Source organism: Euprymna scolopes, chromosome 23 (genome assembly GCF_053919585.1).
Source record: "Euprymna scolopes isolate OS-2025 chromosome 23, ASM5391958v1, whole genome shotgun sequence".
NCBI lineage: Eukaryota > Metazoa > Mollusca > Cephalopoda > Sepiida > Sepiolidae > Euprymna > Euprymna scolopes.
The window spans coordinates 463159-484058 of record NC_136504.1 but is presented as its reverse complement, the minus strand read 5'-3'; the positions used below and the strand labels follow the sequence as shown (position 1 = coordinate 484058).

Here is a 20900-nt window from a genome sequence, read left to right as displayed (position 1 = left end):
TCAACTTAATATATATATATATGTATATATATATATATATATATATATATATATATATATATATATATATATCCTTCAGAATGTGAGAGAATATACAATTATTTCCACAGCCAAACAACGTCACAACTCACAAGAGTCATGACAGCCAACAAACCAGAAGCCTTATACTCTAGTTTCGATTTCATTTGGGCTCATCAGTTGGACACATCTGAAGTTGGGATTCCAAACCCGAGCCTCTTGCATGCGAGGCGAGCACTTTACCAACTGAACAAACTGCCACACACACAAAAAAGTCTATTAACTAACACAGAGTAAGCAAACCGCAGCGAAAATTTGACAGTGGAATGAACCTACTTCATCTCGAACAAGGGATGTGGTCATCATGATCAGCTATAACCCAAGCCGATGTCTCACAAGTAGGAATTTTATACTTGCTAAGGATGCCATCACGGCAAGCTTACCTAGCGAGAAATCAACAATAGAATCTTTAGAATGTGAAAGAATATACAATTATTTCCACAGCCAGACATCGCTGCAGCTCATGAGCCATATATATATATATATATATATATATATATATATATATATATATATATATATGTGTGCATACATACATATAAAAGTACAGGAAAATCTTTCTGATGTACATACCCATCATGGAATGAAGATGTCATATTCCAAAATTATGTAAATTGATCAAATAGTTTTTTTTTTTCTTTTTTTTGTTTTTTTTTGTTTAACTAAGACAATCACAATTTACGATTTTTAGTGGTCAAAAAGATTTTTTGAATACAAACAAAATCTCGGTAGTTAAATCAAGTTATTGCACTTAAATTTTAATTTCTAAAACAACATGGCTCTTCTTGCTTCCTTATAAAAATTTTTACTTTTTTAGTTAAAAAAAATACTTGACCAATTTACTTGATTTTTGAGACATGACATCTTTGTTTTGTGATGAATACATACATCGTAAAGATTTCTATTTTTGTTTTTCTTAGGTTTAATTTTAAATAAGAACTGAATCTTGTCTTATGCTCAATCACCATTTATTTTTGATTTTCTTAAGTCTAATTTTAAATAAGAACCAAATCTTGTGTTATGCTCATTTAAGAGTTTGGAGGCAATTTGCATGTCTTGTGGACAATAGTCTTATTAGGTATGTCAACAGCAGCCTGTTATCTGCTGAAAATCCTCAAAAACAAAAAAAAAATCATTTTTAAATCGCTCTATTATTTTTTTATAATCTTAACTAAAATAAAATTCATATCAAATAAAAGCTTATTTTATGTACTTTATGTCTGTGCCATTTATTTTTACGTATATGATAATGCGTGAGTAACATTTACAGTTTAAATAACACGCCAGTTTGGTTACTTCAAGCCATTTTTTTAATGGAATTTCGGAAACCGTTTTTACTCCTTATTAAATTTCATTTTCGCATGGTTGCATGTATTTTATGAGAACCAATGAGTTAGTTCGAAAGCTGACATTTTCTGTTTTATTTTCGTATTGTTTCGTCCGAAAATACTTATTTAAAGTTTATGAAAAATACAAATGAAACGTTTGATTGAATAATTCAAACAGATTTAATAAAAATAAAGTAATGAGATTATATATATATATATATATAAAGCTCATTCAATAATTTAAAAAACTAAAATAAAATATAATTCGAAACTATGACGCGTTTACGATGAAAATGACTTTAATTATAGCCAACACATGCATTAAAATAGACCGGTCAACCATTGATAACTGAATTTTTTTTATCCCAGCACAGCCAACTAATATTCATACAACGTCGCAGCTCACAAGCTATATATATATATATATACATACATACATACACACACACATATAAAAGTAAAGGAAAATCTTTTTGATGTACATTCCCATAACGGAATGAAGATGTCATATTCCAAAATTATGTAAATTGATCAAATAGTTTTTTTTTTTTCTTTTTTTTTTTTTTTTTTAAACTAAGACAATCAAAATTTACGATTTTTAGTGATCAAAAAGTTTTTTTGAATACAAACAAAATCTCGGTAGTTAAATCAAGTTGTTGCACTTAAATTTTAATTTCTAAAACAACATGGCTCTCTTCTTGCTTCCTCATAAAATTTATTTTTTTAGTTAAAATACTTGACATCTTTGTTTTGTAATGAATACATACATCATAAAGATTTCTTTGTATTTTTCTTTTTCTTCGGTTTAATTTTAAATAAGAACCGAATTTTGTGCTATGCTCATTTAAAAGTTTGGATGCAATTTGCATGTCCTATAGAAAATAGTCTTGTATAACCACAAGAAATGTGCTGCTTCTCTTTATCTTTTAGTATTTGTAAAAATGCTATTTCACTAGAAGTAAGCATTGCTATTTATGTTCAATTCTACATAAATTTTAATGCGACTCTAATGATGAATGTGGATTACTGAAATTAGTTCATTTTTATGAGCTAGATTTTTACATGTCGTACTCATGAACATAAATTTTTTTTTCACAATATTTTTATGACAAAATAGAATAAAATGAATAACAACTTATTTAAGTTCTATAAAAGATCACATCCTGTTTGCAGCAATTGTAAACTTAGCATTTAAAAATTAATTGATAAATTCACTGAGTAAACTTTTTTTTTTTTTTTTTTTTTTATTACATTTTCACCCCAAACAAGGCAAATTGCCACTTTGGTGTAGGGGGCTACTATCAGGGGCAACAACTACTGGGGTACTATGTAGGGATTTGGGCAGCAAGGTGTCGGTTCACGTTACACTTGAACTTCTGCACGTCAGTACTGTTGGGGAACCAGGGACCTGGAATGGAATTCCAGAGTCTTGCGGTTCTGGGGAAGAAACTATTGGAGTAAAAAGATCTTTTACATCTAGGGACCTCTACAGTGTGGGGGTGGGATCTAGTAGCCTGTCGGGTTTGTCGAGGGTGCTCGCGTCGTGGGGGCACAAGTGATTGCAGTTCGTCAGAGCATTCACCACTAAAATACTTGTAGAAAAGGCAGAGGGATGCAACATTTCGTCGATGGGACAGAGGCTGAAGCTTAGATGCCAGTTCAGGGCCTATCAGGTTTGCGACTCTCTTTTGAACCTTGTCAAGGAGCGAGAGACTAGTAGCAGATGCACCAGCCCAGATGTGGCAGCAATACTCCATACATGGGCGAATGGTGGCCTTATAGAGGTACAGGATACTTTCGGGTGTTAGTAGTTTTCTAGCACGGTAGAGAGAGCCTACCTTTCTTGCAGCGGCCCTGGCAATGCCTTCAATGTAATTGTTCCAACTCATGTTTCCTGTGAACGTTAGGCCAAGGAGTTTGAAAGATGGACTCTCAGATAAAGAGTCGTTGGCCATTGCTATGGGTGGTAGAGAGGGTTTCTTGTAATTATTGAATGAAACTAGTTTAGTCTTGGCAGCATTGAATGCGACCAACCACTTTTGTCCCCATTCCACTACAGATTGGAGGTCTTCCTCTAGTGTTTCTGCCATTTCTTTAGAAATGTGTTCATTCGTCTTCCTGTCGTGTCTGCCATAGAGTGTAGTGTCATCAGCATATATACCCATCTCAGAGGCAATGTTGTCGGGGAGGTCATTTATGAATATCAGGAACAATAGAGGTCCAAGGATAGAACCCTGGGGTACTCCCGCATTTATATCATATTGTTTAGATGTGCGACCGTCGAGGACTACCTGGATTTTTCTCTTATCTAAGAAGGATTTAATTATGTTAAGTATTCTACCAGTGATACCGTATGATCTGATTTTACTGAGGAGACCCTCATGCCATACCCTGTCAAAAGCCTTAGATATATCTAGAGCTACCGCTCTGCCTTCCCCCGCTTTGTCCAGTGAATGGTATATACGTTCAGAGATCACAGTGAGGATGTCTGCTGTGGAACGGGCTCGTCTAAATCCATATTGTTTGTCAGTCTGTAGTTTAGCATCTGTAAGTTTTTGTGTTTCGATGCGCATTTTAGTGGTTTCCGTAAATTCTCTCTTAGCTGTCGCTATTTCTTTCTTAACGTTATTTCTAGCTTCTATATACTTCAGTCTGTTTGAACTGGACTTATGTCGGTTAAACCTACGGTATGCATGCTGCTTTTGAGCAATGGCAGTTGCACAAGTCGACGTAAACCATTGGGGAGAGTGGGGCTTACTATAAAATTTCCGCATGGGAACATGCGCTTCGATTGCAGTTTTGAACCAGTCAGTGGTCTCGTTTGCACATTGTTCAGCAGGGAGAGAGAAAATATTTTTCCATGGAGCATCTCTAATTAGTTCCCTGATGGCTTCCCAGTCAGCCTTAAATGTCAGTACACATAGTATTCTAATTTGAACACATTCATTCTTGCTTAAGGACTAAATAGGCTGAAAATAAACTATGCCCTAAAATTTCCATACATGTAGTTTTTATTATTGTATTTTTTCATATTTTAGGTACTTTGAAAGACACAAATTTAGAGTGGTTGCAAAGATTTCAACAAAGATATTGTTTACAGATTAACCAAATTTTTACATTAATTGTCAAAACTTATGTTACTTGAGTAATTGTAACCCTTACTGGATAATTCTGATGAAGACCCAAGATGCAAGTAAAGTGGTTGTACAGGCTAGGATAGGAGACTTCAGCTTGAACAGCAATACAAGACACACATGGAAACGCATTTTTAACAACAGACATGTACAGCATATTTGTATTAATGTTAAAATGCTTTTGACCATAATAGGGGTATGACACGAATGATTTCGACGATTGCTTTTATAACCACAGTTATGACAACCAACCAATCAGAAGCTTAATTGTTACTATAAAAAATGTTGAATCTTGGATTAAGCTCAGTTTGCTGTTGGCTTCTGTCTCGAAACAACTCAATATCGGAACTGCACTGATTCTTCGCCACCATCTTTCTTACTAGGAATTACTTAACACTCAAGCTCGAGACTACATTGATTCTTTGCTGATTTGATTTACTGCCACCATTTTTGTTCAACATAATGTCTCAACACTTAACAATTAATAAAAATGTTTTTCCTATAAAAAGACAAAAACATTTTTCCTATGTATGGATGAAACACCTTGTATAATTGACTCCTCAAAAATCATCACTTGTGTTTCCTCAGTGCCTTAATCAAACTTGTTGAGGACTTCAACTATTTAGGATTCACCGACTTCGGTTATGATATGAATGTATTGGCCAAGCGTGGAGTACAATCTACTCTTGACAGAACTTGGAAAGCTTATATGAAAAATTAAGTAAAACTGTTTTTAAGGCATCAGTTGAATCCATCTGATTTTACAGAGCAGACTCTTGGACACTAAATGTTGCTTAATCTAAAAAACTTGATTGATCACACCGAAATGCTACACTTTATCTACAACATACTGTGGTGAGACAATGTAACAAACAAAATGATGCATGGCTGCCTTCACTCATATCTGCAAATGATCAACTTTTGGTGCTGGATGGACATATATCCTAACACAGTGAACCTGCTAGAAAAGCACTCTTGTGATCTCTATAGGTCAAGTGACTGGCTGAAAGGCTTCAAATTATGATGAAAACTTATCTGAAGTATATTGGCCATTCGGTACTGGAGCTTCCAGCTGTAATGAGTTAACAAGCATTGTGAATATTCCACTATCGATTGATGGATGACGTAAGACAAGATTTGCATAATTGAATATATAAACTTTGGACAATTCTTATATTATTATGTTGGTATGAAAACAAAACTATTACTGCCATATCTGAAGCTGAACCTATACTATTACTGTTAATGCTCAATTTAGTTTACTATAAAATTTCAAACTAATGTAGCTTTCAATTTGAGGCAGAGAGAGTAATGTAACATATCTGTTCTGGTGTCATATTCTCCCAGATATTGCCACTTCCTTTTGCGCGAGGAAAAGCTCATTCAAATAATTTTACTAGCATGAGTAATTTAACGACTGAAAAGAAGCATTTTATATGAAACAGAACATTCATTTTACATGAAATTTTGGTAAAATTTATACTTTTTTCAGATATATACTTCTTTACATATAAAGTTCAATGGAAAAAAAGCTATTATTAATATGAAGAGCATATTATAAATGAATAAAGATAAAATTAGAAAGCCAAAGAAAAAGGATACATAAGAAATGAGAAAATACATATAGTCATATGAATAATGGAAAAAAAGATGTAGAATGAATTTTAATTATTCCAATATACTAAACCCATCATCAAACCTGGTGGTAAGAGTAGATTTTGAAGCTAAGGAAAAAAAAAATTTACCGAAAATCAGTTGGATCAAGTCGTATTGCTTCTGTAAAAAGATCTATAGCTGCATTGTAATGACCCACTTGTGCCATTTCATTTCCACGGACTGAAAAAAAAAAGAAAAAAAAAGAAAAAAAAAGGAAACCATTATGTTACAGAATCAAAATGATTTTTATTTATTTTCAAAATGTTATTATTTTAAAAAATTATAAAATGTTTATACAAAGCTTTCATGAGATGAAGAGGACTCTGGATCCAGACATAGTTTCGAGGACAAAGTATATCACCACTAACCCTGTGCATCCCAACAGTATCTCATGTATTACCAGAGCAGATTATTATCGCTCACTGTGATTTCTATATTCACACTGATGCAGTTAAAGATTTGTCTTGTATCTTCTATCTGTATTTTCTCGTCTGATAGAGAAAATTACTAAAATTACTCAAGATTACAGAGGTTGAGTTTGTAATGTAACCTTGACATCTAACCTTGATATGAACTACAATGATTTTTTAGCCAGACTAATCCTTGATTTTTGGAAAAAAATGTTTTGATATTGATTTTCTTGAAAGTTTGTTCAGATATTCATGATTTAAATACATCATTCATTACATGAAATTTTGAAGGTCATCAGAAACATCTTAATAATATACATTGTTATTTATCGATCTATTTGAGATATTCTCTAAGTCATGAATCAGTTTTTGTTTATCTCAAAGTGCACTGCAAATGATGAATCATTTTTGAGACAGTCATCAGTTCTCCACATAATTATTTAGTTTTAGTAGATCTTTCTGATATGTTATCAAGCCGTGCTACATATCCTGATATTCTATAAAGCAAGAAAACAAGGCGTGCGTGCATGATCCCCCTCTAGTGCTGCATGTGAGATGACGCCACAAAAAATAGTGAAGAAATGATGAATGTGAGAAGTATGAAGGGCTAACAATGTATTAACATTTTTGCCAAATTACAGAAAAATTTAATGGATGGGTCAAAAGTTATGGGGTAAAAAGTGTCATTTTTTGCAATTTTGGGGCATTTGTGACCCCTTTTGAGCTCCTGAAAATGCCGAATCCCAGTGAAAATGGACAAATGGTGCAGTTTCACGCCTTAAGACATGTATATTTGAATTCAGCACCATGGAAAACCATTCTATAGATATACATATTAAGGTTTTGAGTAATATGAAAAAAGAGCTAAAAAAACCCCTGTTTTTTTAGCCCTAAAAGTCCCAGAGGGATGCGAACCAGAATTTTGCCAAGGTCACCCATACTGAATTTTTATTAAGAACAATGGCCTCCACATTTTGGCCAAGTTTCAGGAAAATCTAATGGATGGATCAAACGCTATGGAGCAAAAAGTGTCATTTTTGGCCATTTTGGGGTATTTTTGACCTTTTTTCAGCCCCTGGGGACACCAAATCCCAGTATAAATGGATAACAGTGCAGTTCAGACATATCAAGTTTTTGTTAAATATTTTCTTTTTTTTAATTAAGAAATCACCACTTATCAAGGTCCGGAGGCCACTCAAGGATAAGGGTTAAACAGTGTACAGTGGTCAAAGGGACAATATCATAGTAATCGTTAGAAGTGTAAATTTGGTAAATTGGATTACTTAAGCGGAACGATTCATCAAGAACTTGTTTACATTGGATTTGAAGACAGCCATATTTTAGTCAGCTGGAAAGCAGGTAAACGGAAGAGAGTTTCACAGGTGTGCAGTTCTTAGGAGCTTTGTTCTTGGAATCTCCGTTTAGGTTTAGGCACAGATAAAGAGTGGGGGAAATTATTGATAGTGTTTACAGCCAAATGAGTGTTTCTCGTGAATGTTTGGTGACCATAGATTGGAGCTCAGACGAGCACTTGCCATGAAAATAATAAAACAGAGACATTGCTAGACTTTAGAATTCCCTCAAAGATCCCAGCTTCCCAGACTGTACTGACCTGCAAAAGTTCAAGTGTAGTGTGAACACGCATCTACTTGCTCAACTCCCTATATAGTATCCATGTAAATTTGGTCCTAAATAGTAGCTCTGTACGTCAAAGTGGCACTACGCCTTGTTTTGAGTGAAAAAAAATTAGGAGAGAAACACTCTGTTGAGCTAATCCCTGTCCTCTACAAACTCATTAACAAATGCCTAGCTGAATCTTGCTTTCTTGATAGTTGAAAAATTGCCTCCATGTTGCTAGTATTCAAGAATTCTGGCAAAAGAACTGACTCGCTCAATTATTGCCCCATCAGTCTCCTCCCCCTCTTCACTAAAATTTTTTGAATGGTTAATAAAGCACTAGTTTACCATTTTGTAAATGCTGAGCTTCTTTCTGATCAAAAGTATAAATTTGGGAAGCTTGTTCTACTGTGGATATTTAATGTTCATCTCTGAATGCATATACCATGCACTGGATAAGGCAGGGGAGCTAGGAGTGTAGCTCTTGATATATATACAGGGTGGAACGATAAAATTGTCGCCCTAGAAAAGATGACCGGATTTCATTTCCGTTTGATGAAAACCGGTTTTCTTTTTTGTTGCAGACAATCTACTAGTTGGCAAGAGCGATAGAAGCCTTCTATCATGTCTGAAAGTGGCCCCGTGTTCAATGAGCAAGATCAGAGATGCACCGCTATACAACTCGTGCTCTCTACCGATCCAAGTTATGACAACAGGACTATTTCCAGCACCCTCAAAATGGATTGCTGGATTGCCACAAATAACAGAAACGTGCCCAGGGTGATGAAAACAAAGTTTCCAGCGACGGTTATGGTCTTTGGTGTGGTTTCAAGTGAGGGCTACATCATACCACCTCACATCTTCAAAGTATATCTGGATGTACTGAAGAGTGTGGTGATCCCCTGATGCAATCACGTGGCCGTTGGCAGACCCAGGGTGTGACAACAGTATTCGACACTGGCCCACAAATCCAAAGATACCCAGGCTTGGCTTCAGAAGTGCTACTACTTTGTACTCTTCTTTCACTGGCACCCTTCTCCTCCCTGACCTGAACTCACTGGACTACTTCGTTTAGTTATACGTCAAGAACATCACCAACATGACCTCCCACAACACCAAAGCAAGCCTGATTACTGCCATCCACCAAGTATTCACAAAGCTCCCGCCAGTGCTTGTGGAAAAGGGATACTCCCAGTTACACACCCATATCAAGTCAATGATTGAATAGATGTTGACTCTACTACATAATCAAGTTACCTGAATTAATTTTTTTCAATAAAAGTTTTAAAATAAAGCTGTAGTGTTTTCTTTATGGTGACACTTTTATCGTTCCACACTTTATAGATATATAACTTTGGTGTTTAACAATAGTGGAGTAATGAGCGCGTTTAGGGTTTTGTTTGCGTGTCCAATCTATAAATGTTTCATCGGTGTGAATTCTGCAACTAAGAGTTTGTAATAAAATACTTTTGTGAATATCAACCGTATCCATGTTTTTTCTAACCACTTGCAATCATGTTTTTGTGGCGAGGAATGAATTTGAGATAACTTTATGGTTGTACATGATGCCAGATGAAAACACTAGCTCTTCATGAAGAATTCATTTCTTCCAGGTTTTTTTATATTTAAAAGAAAGAAAAAAAGATCTGCCATATTTGGAACAGTCAAATATGACTAAAATTTTGGTTTGTGAAATCAGATACAGAATTTAAAGATCTTTTTAATGTAATTTGTTTTATTTATATAATTTTAAAGATATGTTAAAATATGGAACATTAGTAATTTAGTTTGAGGATAAAAGTGGTTGGTCGTGTTCAATGCTGCCAAGACTAAACTAGTTTCATTCAATAATTACAAGAAACCCTCTCTACCACCTATAGCAATGGCCAACGACTCTTTATCTGAGAGTCCATCTTTCAAACTCCTTGGCCTAACGTTCACAGGAAACATGAGTTGGAACAATTACATTGAAGGCATTGCCAGGGCCGCTGCAAGAAAGGTGGGCTCTCTCTACCGTGCTAGACAACTACTAACACCCGAAAATATCCTGTACCTCTATAAGGCCACCATTCGCCCATGTATGGAGTATTGCTGTCACATCTGGCTGGTGCTACTAGTCTCTTGCTCCTTGACAAGGTTCAAAAGAGAGTCGCAAACCTGATAGGCCCTGAACTGGCATCTAAGCTTCAGCCTCTGTCCCATCGACGAAATGTTGCATCCCTCTGCCTTTTCTACAAGTATTTTAGTGGTGAATGCTCTGACGAACTGCAATCACTTGTGCCCCCACGACGTGAGCACCCTCGACAAACCCGACAGGCTGCTAAATCCCACCCCCACACTGTAGAGATCCCTAGATGTAAAAGATCTTTTTACTCCAATAGTTTCTTCCCCAGAACCGCTAGACTCTGGAATTCCATTCCAGCTCCCTGCTTCCCCAACAGTACTGACGTGCAGAAGTTCAAGTGTAACGTGAACCGACATCTTGCTGCCCAAATCACTACATAGTACCCCAGTAGGTGCTGTCCCTGATAGTAGCCCCCTACACCGAAGTGGCAATTTGCCTTGTTTGGGGTGAAAATGTAATAAAAAAACAAAAAGAAAACAAACAATAAGCTCCACATTCTGGCCAAGTTTCAGAAAAATCTAATTGATGGATCAAAAGTTATGGGGCAAAATATGTCATTTTTGGCCATTTTGGGGCATTTTTGACCTCTTTTGAGCCCCTGGGGACGCAACAGGAATTTTGCAAAAAAAAATATTTTTACTATGCTGATGAAATACAATTTGTGGCAAAATTTCAGGAAAAACTAATGGACGGTTATCTGGCAATCGTCCGGAATAATGGACGCACGAACGCCACTGAAAACATAGGTCCCTTTCTGATAAATCGGGGGACCAATTTGTGGCACAGCTGAGAAGCACAACTAAAGGTCAATTGAAAATGTTTGATTTTTAGGGATTTTTATAGGAAATTAAGTCAACTATATTTGAAACTACACAGAATATTCTGACCCATGCATGAAAATAAGATGGGTCAAAAGATAAATGAAAAAAATATATGTGAATCATATCTTATATGAGATATGTTAATTATCTATTTCTTTTCTTTAATACCTATCGGTTTCTACAACAAAAATATGTATTTTCATTTATTAACCCTTATCCTTGAACAGTTTTTGGTCTTTATAAGTGGTGACTCATTAGTATGAAAATGTATCAAAGTAATCTAATATCTATAATAGATAAACCATGAAAGATGAATGTACTAAAACGAGTTTTATAAAAAAGACAAATGGATGAAAAGAAAAAAAAAACATAATGAAAAACCACTTACTTGCTAATTTTCGACTTCTAAGGACAACTGTATCAAGTTCTTCAATCTACAAAAGATGAAAAAAAGTATGCTAGAATTTCTAATATCCATAAAGACGCAGAAAAAGAAAATATGTGAAAACAAAAGCAGATGATAAAATAAGAGAAACTAAGATTATCAGAGTAGAGCAGCTGTTCTTGCACCAGCCATAGACAAAAAAGTAGGGTTGTCTAGCTTTAAGCCCTGCTGAGGCAACTAGCTTAAAACAAGAAAAATTCCAAAATAACGCCTGCAATAATGTAGATGTCTCATGCTCCTAAATAGTCATCATTTACTTGGTGATGAAAGCAAACCTTGTTCTCCACAATGCATAATCTACTCAAAACCAATTGATGTGTGGAGGATGGCTGATAATTTTGGACAATCATCCCAAATTTAAGGGGCTTCCATACATTTACATAAAATATTAGACAAATAATTTTATGAATATGTTTAGTAACCAACAAATGCATGAACCCTTCAGGTTAAATTAGGAATTATAGAGACATATGTGGCATAGCTGAGAAGCACAACTGGAGGTCAATTGAAAATGTTTGATTTTCAGGGATTTTTATAGGAAATTAAATCAATTATATTTAAAATACAATGAACACTATTTTCATAGAAATGTTAATAAACTCATATTTGCTGCATCTTATTGTTTTTGTGCTATCTAGAAAATTGAAATAAATGTCTGTACACACCAGAAGCACATATGTACATTAGATAACAAAATATTATATGCCATTAATTTTATATGATCTGACCCTTTGGCTGTGATCATAGCATAGTAGCTGTGTTAACTGTGGCAGGTAGTGCCAAGGGTTAAAACATCATTATTAATTGATCCAAGCAACAATGGGTTGCTGGATTGATTAAGTATTCAGACATTATGTTGAACAAAGATGGTGGCAGTAAATCAAGTCAGTGAAGAATCAATGCAGTCCCGATATTGAGTTGCTTCAAGACAGAGGCGATGGTGAACTGATTGAATCCAAAATTCAACATTTTTTATAACTTTTGAAGCTTCTGATTGGTTGGTTATAAAAACGATCGTCGAAATCATTGGAGTCATACCCTCATTATGAGTCAAAAATATTTTAACAATTATGATTAGAAAACTAAAAAAAATTAGATTGGAAAAATGTGAGTGACAGCTGAAATAATAAAAAGCTACAAAAGAATGTTAACTTTGAAAATAAAGGTAAACAAAGTTATGGAGGAATTTTAGTTTACGTAAACAAAATAACTAGATTTAGGTTTACGTCAGCATTGGGGTTTTGGATTCATGATGATATGTAGAGATGAGTAAATTTGAATCAGTCGTTAGATGAACGTCGGGGGGAAAATGAACGATTCAAGGGGGAGTTGGTCTCTCCCCATGACATGGGGAGCGGCGTCTTCTGAGACAGCCAAGATGTGAAGACGTTGCAATCTCTGAAGATGCCGGCAAGAATCAAGAGAATAAATGTTTTATATATAAACCCGGTATGTGTTGTGTTTGTCTACAACTGTTGAAAAACTATTTTATCTACAACTCTTTCCATACATCCACATCAATCGTTTCATTTTAGAATTGTTGCATAAATGTAAAATACACACACTAGACTATTCACGATATATATGTACATGAATATACAGATAATGCTTTTACTTAGATTACTTTCAATTGTTGATTGTTACACTGTTACTCACCTCATCTTCGCTTTTTGCACTGTGTGACTGTAGTGTAGCTCTATCTTTACTCCGGTCTTTATTGGAAACTTGAGATTGTTCACTAATATTGAGATTCTTCTTTTTTTTATTTACAATATTTGTAAAAAATGCTGAACTAGGGTCGAAATCCTGTAGAGAGAAAAAAATATAAATTAGATTTTTACAAACATTAAATTTAATACAAGGTTTTAGAATCATGACAAGTGATTCAAATTCTTATACATGCGAAAATGAGCCCTACCTCAGAGTTTGTACTGAATTGGCTAGTGTGACACTGACATATTTTACTGGTACAATATTCATTGGTTACATTATGGAATAATTGAAAGCATTGTTAACATAGTTTTGAGTGAGAAGTAATGATTATTATTTTCACTCAAAATAATGAGGCTTGTTTATGCATTTCAGGTGAAAACATTACATACTTTTACTGACAATATTTTTACTTACAATTTAACAGGCCAGATTGATTCTTGAAAACAATTATTTTTGACAAAATTGGCTAAATTTATGTTTGCAAGTTAAAAAGTTTACAATATACTCTTGCTGATACTATATTTGCAGGTTAGATTATTCAACAATAATTTTGGAATAATAGACTTCAAAATATGATTGAAATTTTGAAGTGTTGAAAGATTTATGGGGGTAGGCTTTTATTTTGTGTAATGTGGTGGTTTTTAATAATAGTTCAGCATACTTGTTTTTTTTTTTTTTTTTACTTCTACTGTCAAGGTATTGTTACATGTTATTTTGATTGATTTTGGAAGCGTGGCTGTGAGATATTTTTCTCTTATGAAGGGTGAGAATTTGGTACGGGTTTATTCTGCATAGACTCTATAACTATGTATGTCGGATAATAAGTGGTTACTTTTTCCTTTTCACTACCTGGGTCTATGCAAGTATCAGTGCTTTTACATAACTTCATGACTTTATTTGCATTAGCTTGAGGTTTACTGTCAGGTGCCATACGTAGAGTTTTTTTGGGATTACATTGGCTATGCTCTTGACTCACTTCGGAGCCTCATGAGAGGATGCTCCTAAAGAGAATCACCTAGTAACATCAGGGCTGCAGAGCCAATATACTAATACTGATGATTCGCAGTTTAAAATTCTGTCTTTGTGCTTTCATTCCCAAGATAATTACTCACTCAGGGACAGAAAAGAGTATGCGCCCTTTCTCAACAATATTAGCCCTACAGTTATTGACCTAATTCAATTTTGTAGATCTAAAAAATGACTGACATGACCAGTTGATTGATAAGATTGGGTCTCTAAAACCATCTTTCTAGCCCAGGGAAGGGCCAAAATAGTGTCTTGGGAAGTGGCAGTGCTAAACCCTGACCTCTAAATTCTTCAAGCACCAGGATCCCATCCTAAGCCATCATAAGTCGCCACTCATGGCCCACAGGTGGCCTCATTGAAGGACTTTTACTCTCAGCAGAGGGGGGCAGACCGCATATTCTGATATCCCATTGTCAGGTCCTTGAGAGAAAATGGGATAAATAAAGACCTGGTCAGAGATAAATTAGCCTGGAAGTCAATTCCTAAAAAGGCGTCCAACAGACGATGGCACATTAAACAGATGTTAAGCAGAGTATGCTGATTTTATGATGCAGCTGCATAGAAAAGCGATTTTTATATTCAGTTTCAATTTTTACAAAAAATTATTTTAATGTTTGAAATGTAACCTTCATTGAACAGATTAAATTTCTGTGATACACCAAAGTGAATTGGTTAAAACTGGCTTTAGGATTTCTTTTGTCTTGATATTTCTTTGTATGAATTTAAATAAAGTATTGGTATTACAGAGTCAATATCTAATAAAATGGACAACACATTTCTTTGACAATTATTCATATATCATTTTTGTGACTGGTACAGAGTAGAAGAAACGATAGATTTGGGTTGCACAGCAAATCAATAATAATAGTGGAAAATTTTAACTTTAACTAAATATCATAAATATAAACAACTTCTTGTTGAGCCATCCCCATAAATAAACAAATTCTACCCAATTTACACCGTTAATGATTACTAAACTACTATCTTACATTCATTAACCCTAATCTTTGAGTGGCCTTTGGGCCTTGATAAGTGGTGATTCACAAGTAAAAAAAAAAAAAAATGAACATACTGCGAGCACCATTTCAATCATTAGTTTTTGATTCTATTCTTAATAAAAATAAACTAAAAAGAATTTGCTTAATGGTATTTTTATTAGAATAAAAATGAGAAAACAAACTCTTCATTGTCATGTTTGCTTTTGAAGCCATCTTGAATCGAAGAGTAAGTTGCTTAGATGCATAGCTCTTTATTTCGTTATCAATTTCTTAATGATTTTTTAATCATTAAGAAATAGCATTCTTAAAAAAGCATTTTAGATGGCCTCATTAGTTCTGGAAATTGATAACGAAATAAAGAGCTATGCATCTAAGCAACTTACTCTTCGATTCAAGATGGCTTTAAAAGCAAATATTTTTCACCCAAATATATCTATTGATTTCCAGAAAGAAAACATATTTCATAAAGAGAAAGGAAGATTTTCATGTCAATCTACAAACATCTGGTGATTCTTGAATTGAATCCAGTCGGTTCCATGGCACCATCACTTTTAACTATGTTGGCAACCTTCAAGTGGCCGCTCCTGTGAGTACCGGATTCTAAAAATAGTTGGGACTACTTATACTAACACCGGAAATCGTGTTAAAATTTCATGAAATTCCTACGGGAAACAGATCTTCGTAGCACAACTGAAGTAAATATGAAAATATAAATTAAGGCAATCATGCAGAGAAGACGTATTCCTTCGGAATTCATTTTATATTGAAAAAAAAAAAAAAAAAAAAAAAAAAAAAAAGGGCCGAGGAGAAAAGGAAAATGGATAGCAACTAAAAAAAATAAAAGTAGGGGAAAAAAAAAAAAAAAAAAAATCAAAACGAGTCAATTGACATGTTTCGCCCTCACTCATCAAAATTGGAATCGAGGGATTTATTTTTTAGTAATTTGTTTTCCTTAATGATAAAATCTAAAAAAAGAGACGGAAGCAAGAGCAATCGTATGGGGATGAATTTTGGAGGCTGAAAATATAAATATACACGATTCAATTTTTGTCATTTTCAGATACAAAATCATCAAGTTCTAAAAATATAATTTTCTAACACTCTTCAGCACATGTGTGTGTGTGTGTGTGTGTGTGTATTAGGTTGAAAAAAAATTTCTTGTGGAAATTTAAAATTTTCATATCAAATGATGTACTTTCAAATAAGTTTTTGTTATAATACCTTTACTATATATATCATTTTAAAGAATTTTTCACTAATCGTTTAAATTAACTAAACTTGTTTTGCATTGGCAAAAGTGTGCTGATTCTGATCGTGATTATTTCAATCAATAAATGTTTGATCAGAGATATGTTTGTCTGAATTTAAAAGTTAAAAACCACAAGAACTTTCTTGTTAACCTGATACATATGAGAAAAGTTATAGACAAGATAAAATAAATATGGTTATATGAATTTATTTGTCAATAAGGAAGAAAACATTGGGAGGAAGGGCTAGAATGCCCTCTTATACCTAGGTGTTTTGAAGTCTAATGCTTCTCATTAGAAGAGAAAGGAGCCATGTTACAGATATAGGGAAATGTGACAACTAGCTTAGGATACATTAGGGAAGAAATTCTACAATGAAAACTAAATAAAACATGGAGATGAATATAAGAAAATAAAATAGGAGTAAGGGTGGAGACAAATATGAAGCTAATAAATAATAAAGATAAAAAATAAACTAACAAGAACAAGAAATGCAGATTTATGAGACATGCGATATAATGGAGACCTTAATGTATCCTCCTACTTACGATTTCAAACTCCCTATCCTCTTAATTTTTCTACCAATTCAGATCTTTGGCCTAAATATACCCCCCTCCTTATATAACTGCAATTTCGAGGTCCCTATTCTCCTTTTAATTACTCCCTTATATCGCATGTCCCACACCTCATACATCTGCATTTCTTGTTATTATTGTCACTCCATCTATTGTATCTTTTCTTTATTATTTATAATTACCTTCATATTCATCTCCATCCTTATTCCTATTTTCTTTCTGATATGCATCTCCATGTTTTATTTAGATTTTCATTTTAAGATTTCCTTCTTAATGTACCCTAAGCTAATTTTCACATTTCACTATACCTGTAACTTAGCTCATTTCTTCTCTTGGGCCTAGGTATAAAAAGCATTTATAACCCCCACCTCCCAATAAATATATGCTCATATTTTTTTAATCTTGTCTATAACTTTATTTATATGCTTAAGCTCCACCCCACATGTTGAGCTTCTTATATCCTGATAAATCTCCATTTAAAAAATCCTTCAATATTCTTTAATACTCTGATTAATATCTGTGTGTGTAATCTAAAAAATTGGCCACACTTTCTAATGCTTTGATGTGTTCTCTCACCTGCCAAACACTTGACTCCTTTGTCCTCAACAATTCGTCCTTCTTAAAGCAATCACAACTCTCATATGCAAAAATTGCTTCATATTTTTAAATTATACACCCTCATGATCTTTCAAGATCATTTCTACATCACATAAACCCATGCTCAAATCAGCGCTTATATTTTTAGCCCTTACATCATCAAGAGACACCAAACAGACAACTACAATTAACAAGTAAAAGAGGAAAAAAGAAAGCCAAATACAGAACTACGAATTGTAACATTTAACAGCAACTAAAAGAAGAATGAATGAAGGACAATTTGATTTTGCATGAGCATTTTTTTTTTTTTAATTATTTTTATTCTTTCAATCGTTTTTTTTTTTTTTTTTTGTGTCCTTTTGGAATGAACAATGTGTATAAATAGTTAAATATCATAAAGTACATGTTTGGTAGTATAAACACAAATCATTGAGGTTTTTTTTTTCTTATTCTTGCAACACAAACACTCTGATAAACGTTTTTCTCCATAGTGGCACATTAACCTCGGACAATTGAGAAGGGATTGATTAACCAGAAACCAAGGCAATTCACAGTGTGGGAATTAATCAGCTATTCTGTTCAACAAATGATACGCATAGAATAGAAGGCACAAACTCTTTTGTACAATAGATGCATGTCTGACATTCTTGGTCAAACAGAAAGATAATTGTCAGGATTTTTTTTCTGGTTGTGACTTATTTACGACTTGAATTCGAACAAGGGCTGGCCTTCTGTATTGTGTCTTTTTTTTTTTGTTAATGTGAACTGATTAAGTCTTGGAGACTCAAGCGATCTAACAGTCATATGAACTTTATTAACTGCCCCGTCCAACTCCTGAAAACAGAGACATGACACTGACAGGCTATAACAGACACTACTAGCCCTCACGATGTGTCCAGAGACTACTAGCCCCCACTACGCGTCCAGACACTACTAGCCCCCACTACGCGTCCAGACACTACTAGCCCCCACTACGCGTCCAGACACTACTAGCCCCCACTACGCGTCCAGACACTACTAGCCCCCACTACGCGTCCAGACACGACTAGCCCCCACTACGCGTCCAGACACGACTAGCCCCCACTACGCGTCCAGACACGACTAGCCCCCACTACGCGTCCAGACACGACTAGCCCCCACTACGCGTCCAGACACGACTAGCCCCCACTACGCGTCCAGACACGACTAGCCCCCACTACGCGTCCAGACACGACTAGCCCCCACTATGCGTCCAGACACGACTAGCCCCCACTACGCGTCCAGACACTACTAGCCCCCACTACGCGTCCAGACACTACTAGCCCCCATTACGCAGCCAGACATTACAAGACCCCCACTATGCAGCCAGACACTACTATCCCAAATATACAAGAAAAAAAATATCCGAGTACCCAATCATAATTAACACTTTTCAATAACATGAGTTAAATTCTCCAAACATCTGACTTTTGAATCGTATAAACTTTACTTTTCTGACAAAATAACTTCCCTAGATAAAAATTGGCAGCACTCTTTTCCACCAATGCTGTAATTCACATCATCTCTTAACTTTGATGTGTTCTTTCAACTGCCAAACACTCGACTCCTTTGTTCTCAACAATTCCTCCTTTTAAACACAGCCACTCCTCTCGTATGCAAATTTATGCCTTATATTTTTATAACACATATTTTAATTCACCCCAAACCAGATATGCTGTCATTGAGACCTAACTGGCTATTGTTAATAAGAGTGTCATACCTACAGGACCATTGTAAGATGCAAGATGTTCATTCACATTAAATTTAAATTTCTACATGTTGGTACAGTCAGAGAAACATGAAACAAGGAAGGAATTTCACAGGCTAGTAGGTAATTTGATGAAAGCAACTATTTGAGTAGAAAGCCTTCCAGCATCTGAGGATCTTTACAGTGAAGGGGTTGAATGTTGCTAATTGCTGGGTATATTTACATCAAAAGGGGCTCCAGTGCAAAATCCAACAAAAATTTGAATATCTAAAAAGGATTTGTTGAAATTAAATATTAAAAAAAAAAAAAAAAAAAAAAAAAATCTTCCAAGCAAGGCAAGCGTTATTGTTATACTAACTGTACCTACCCAGGATGCAATGAAATCATTTTAGTTTTTCATTTTTAAAACTTATGCAGAAAAAGAAATAAAATTTTAGTTGTAAGCAAGACAAATTTTTTTTTATATTAAGCTAAACTGCAATGCTGATAACATGATGCAACAATAAAGCATGAAAATATTCTAGTCAGAATCAAAGTTTGATATGTCAGCTTAAATGCTATTTAAGTACAACTTTTAAAATCTCATGAGATAAGTTTATATGTTAAGATAACTAACAATTTGTTTTATTGATAAGAAATCTCCATCTATTCCAACATTCAATTCAAAACTACACACACATCCATCTGTTTGCTCAGAAAATCAAACAAAAGATAAATAGAAGATGTTTTTACAGATTACCCACAAAACTGTCTGCTTTTCTTAAATTGGACTACAACAGAGTTATGATTATTGATTTCTTTCCTCTGTGGTCTGGATATAAAAAGGTACAGCACATTTCATTGTTTTTACTAAAGTTAAAATTAGCGATAAGCATATTAAGTACAGCAAAAAAAATGTAGTACAAAATAAGAATCATAGCTGCATATATAGAAGAGATTATAACTAAAAATAAACCAAAGAAACTGTTAAGCTACTCCCTATTTAGAAAGTGTATATTGGTCATTATCAATTTGTCTGATGTAGGACAGCATTCCCTTCACGTTCTGTTACTCATCGTAACTTTGCCAGCAAAGGTTTAGTCCCTACCCCATTCATTATAATCAGAAGCAAATTTTAACGAAGTGAATGGACTAAATTGTTTCTAGAGACGGTTATTCTCACTTTGACATCGTTAGGTTTAACTACTTTACTAAACAAGAATATTTCTGAAGATTATTTTTCACTTCTCATCACTTGTGCACGTTGTTCTTTAGATGTTGTAATTTACAAAACGTTTTGATGTTTGTCACATTGATAATGCACCTTATAGTTACATCGCTGAGTTTGTATCCATAATCAGGATTCTAATGTTAATATTGGTGGTGGAAAGGAGAGATTTTATATTGAAATTTATTTTAAAAACA

General features: G+C 34.4%; 1 protein-coding gene across 6 annotated transcripts in view; it reads right to left on the bottom strand.

Moving 5' to 3' along the window:
• LOC145245715 (uncharacterized) overlaps nucleotides 1-20900 on the bottom strand; it is a 341671-nt gene that overhangs the window by 56948 nt on the left and 263823 nt on the right. For all 6 annotated transcript variants that reach the window (XM_080107250.1, XM_080107247.1, XM_080107249.1 and 3 more), the window contains 3 exons: nucleotides 13271-13420; nucleotides 11558-11603; nucleotides 6286-6376 (listed from right to left, as the gene is read on the bottom strand). In XM_080107250.1, the coding sequence (XP_079963376.1) occupies nucleotides 6286-6376; nucleotides 11558-11603; nucleotides 13271-13420 (287 nt within the window). The remainder of the gene's footprint in view (nucleotides 1-6285; nucleotides 6377-11557; nucleotides 11604-13270; nucleotides 13421-20900) is intronic.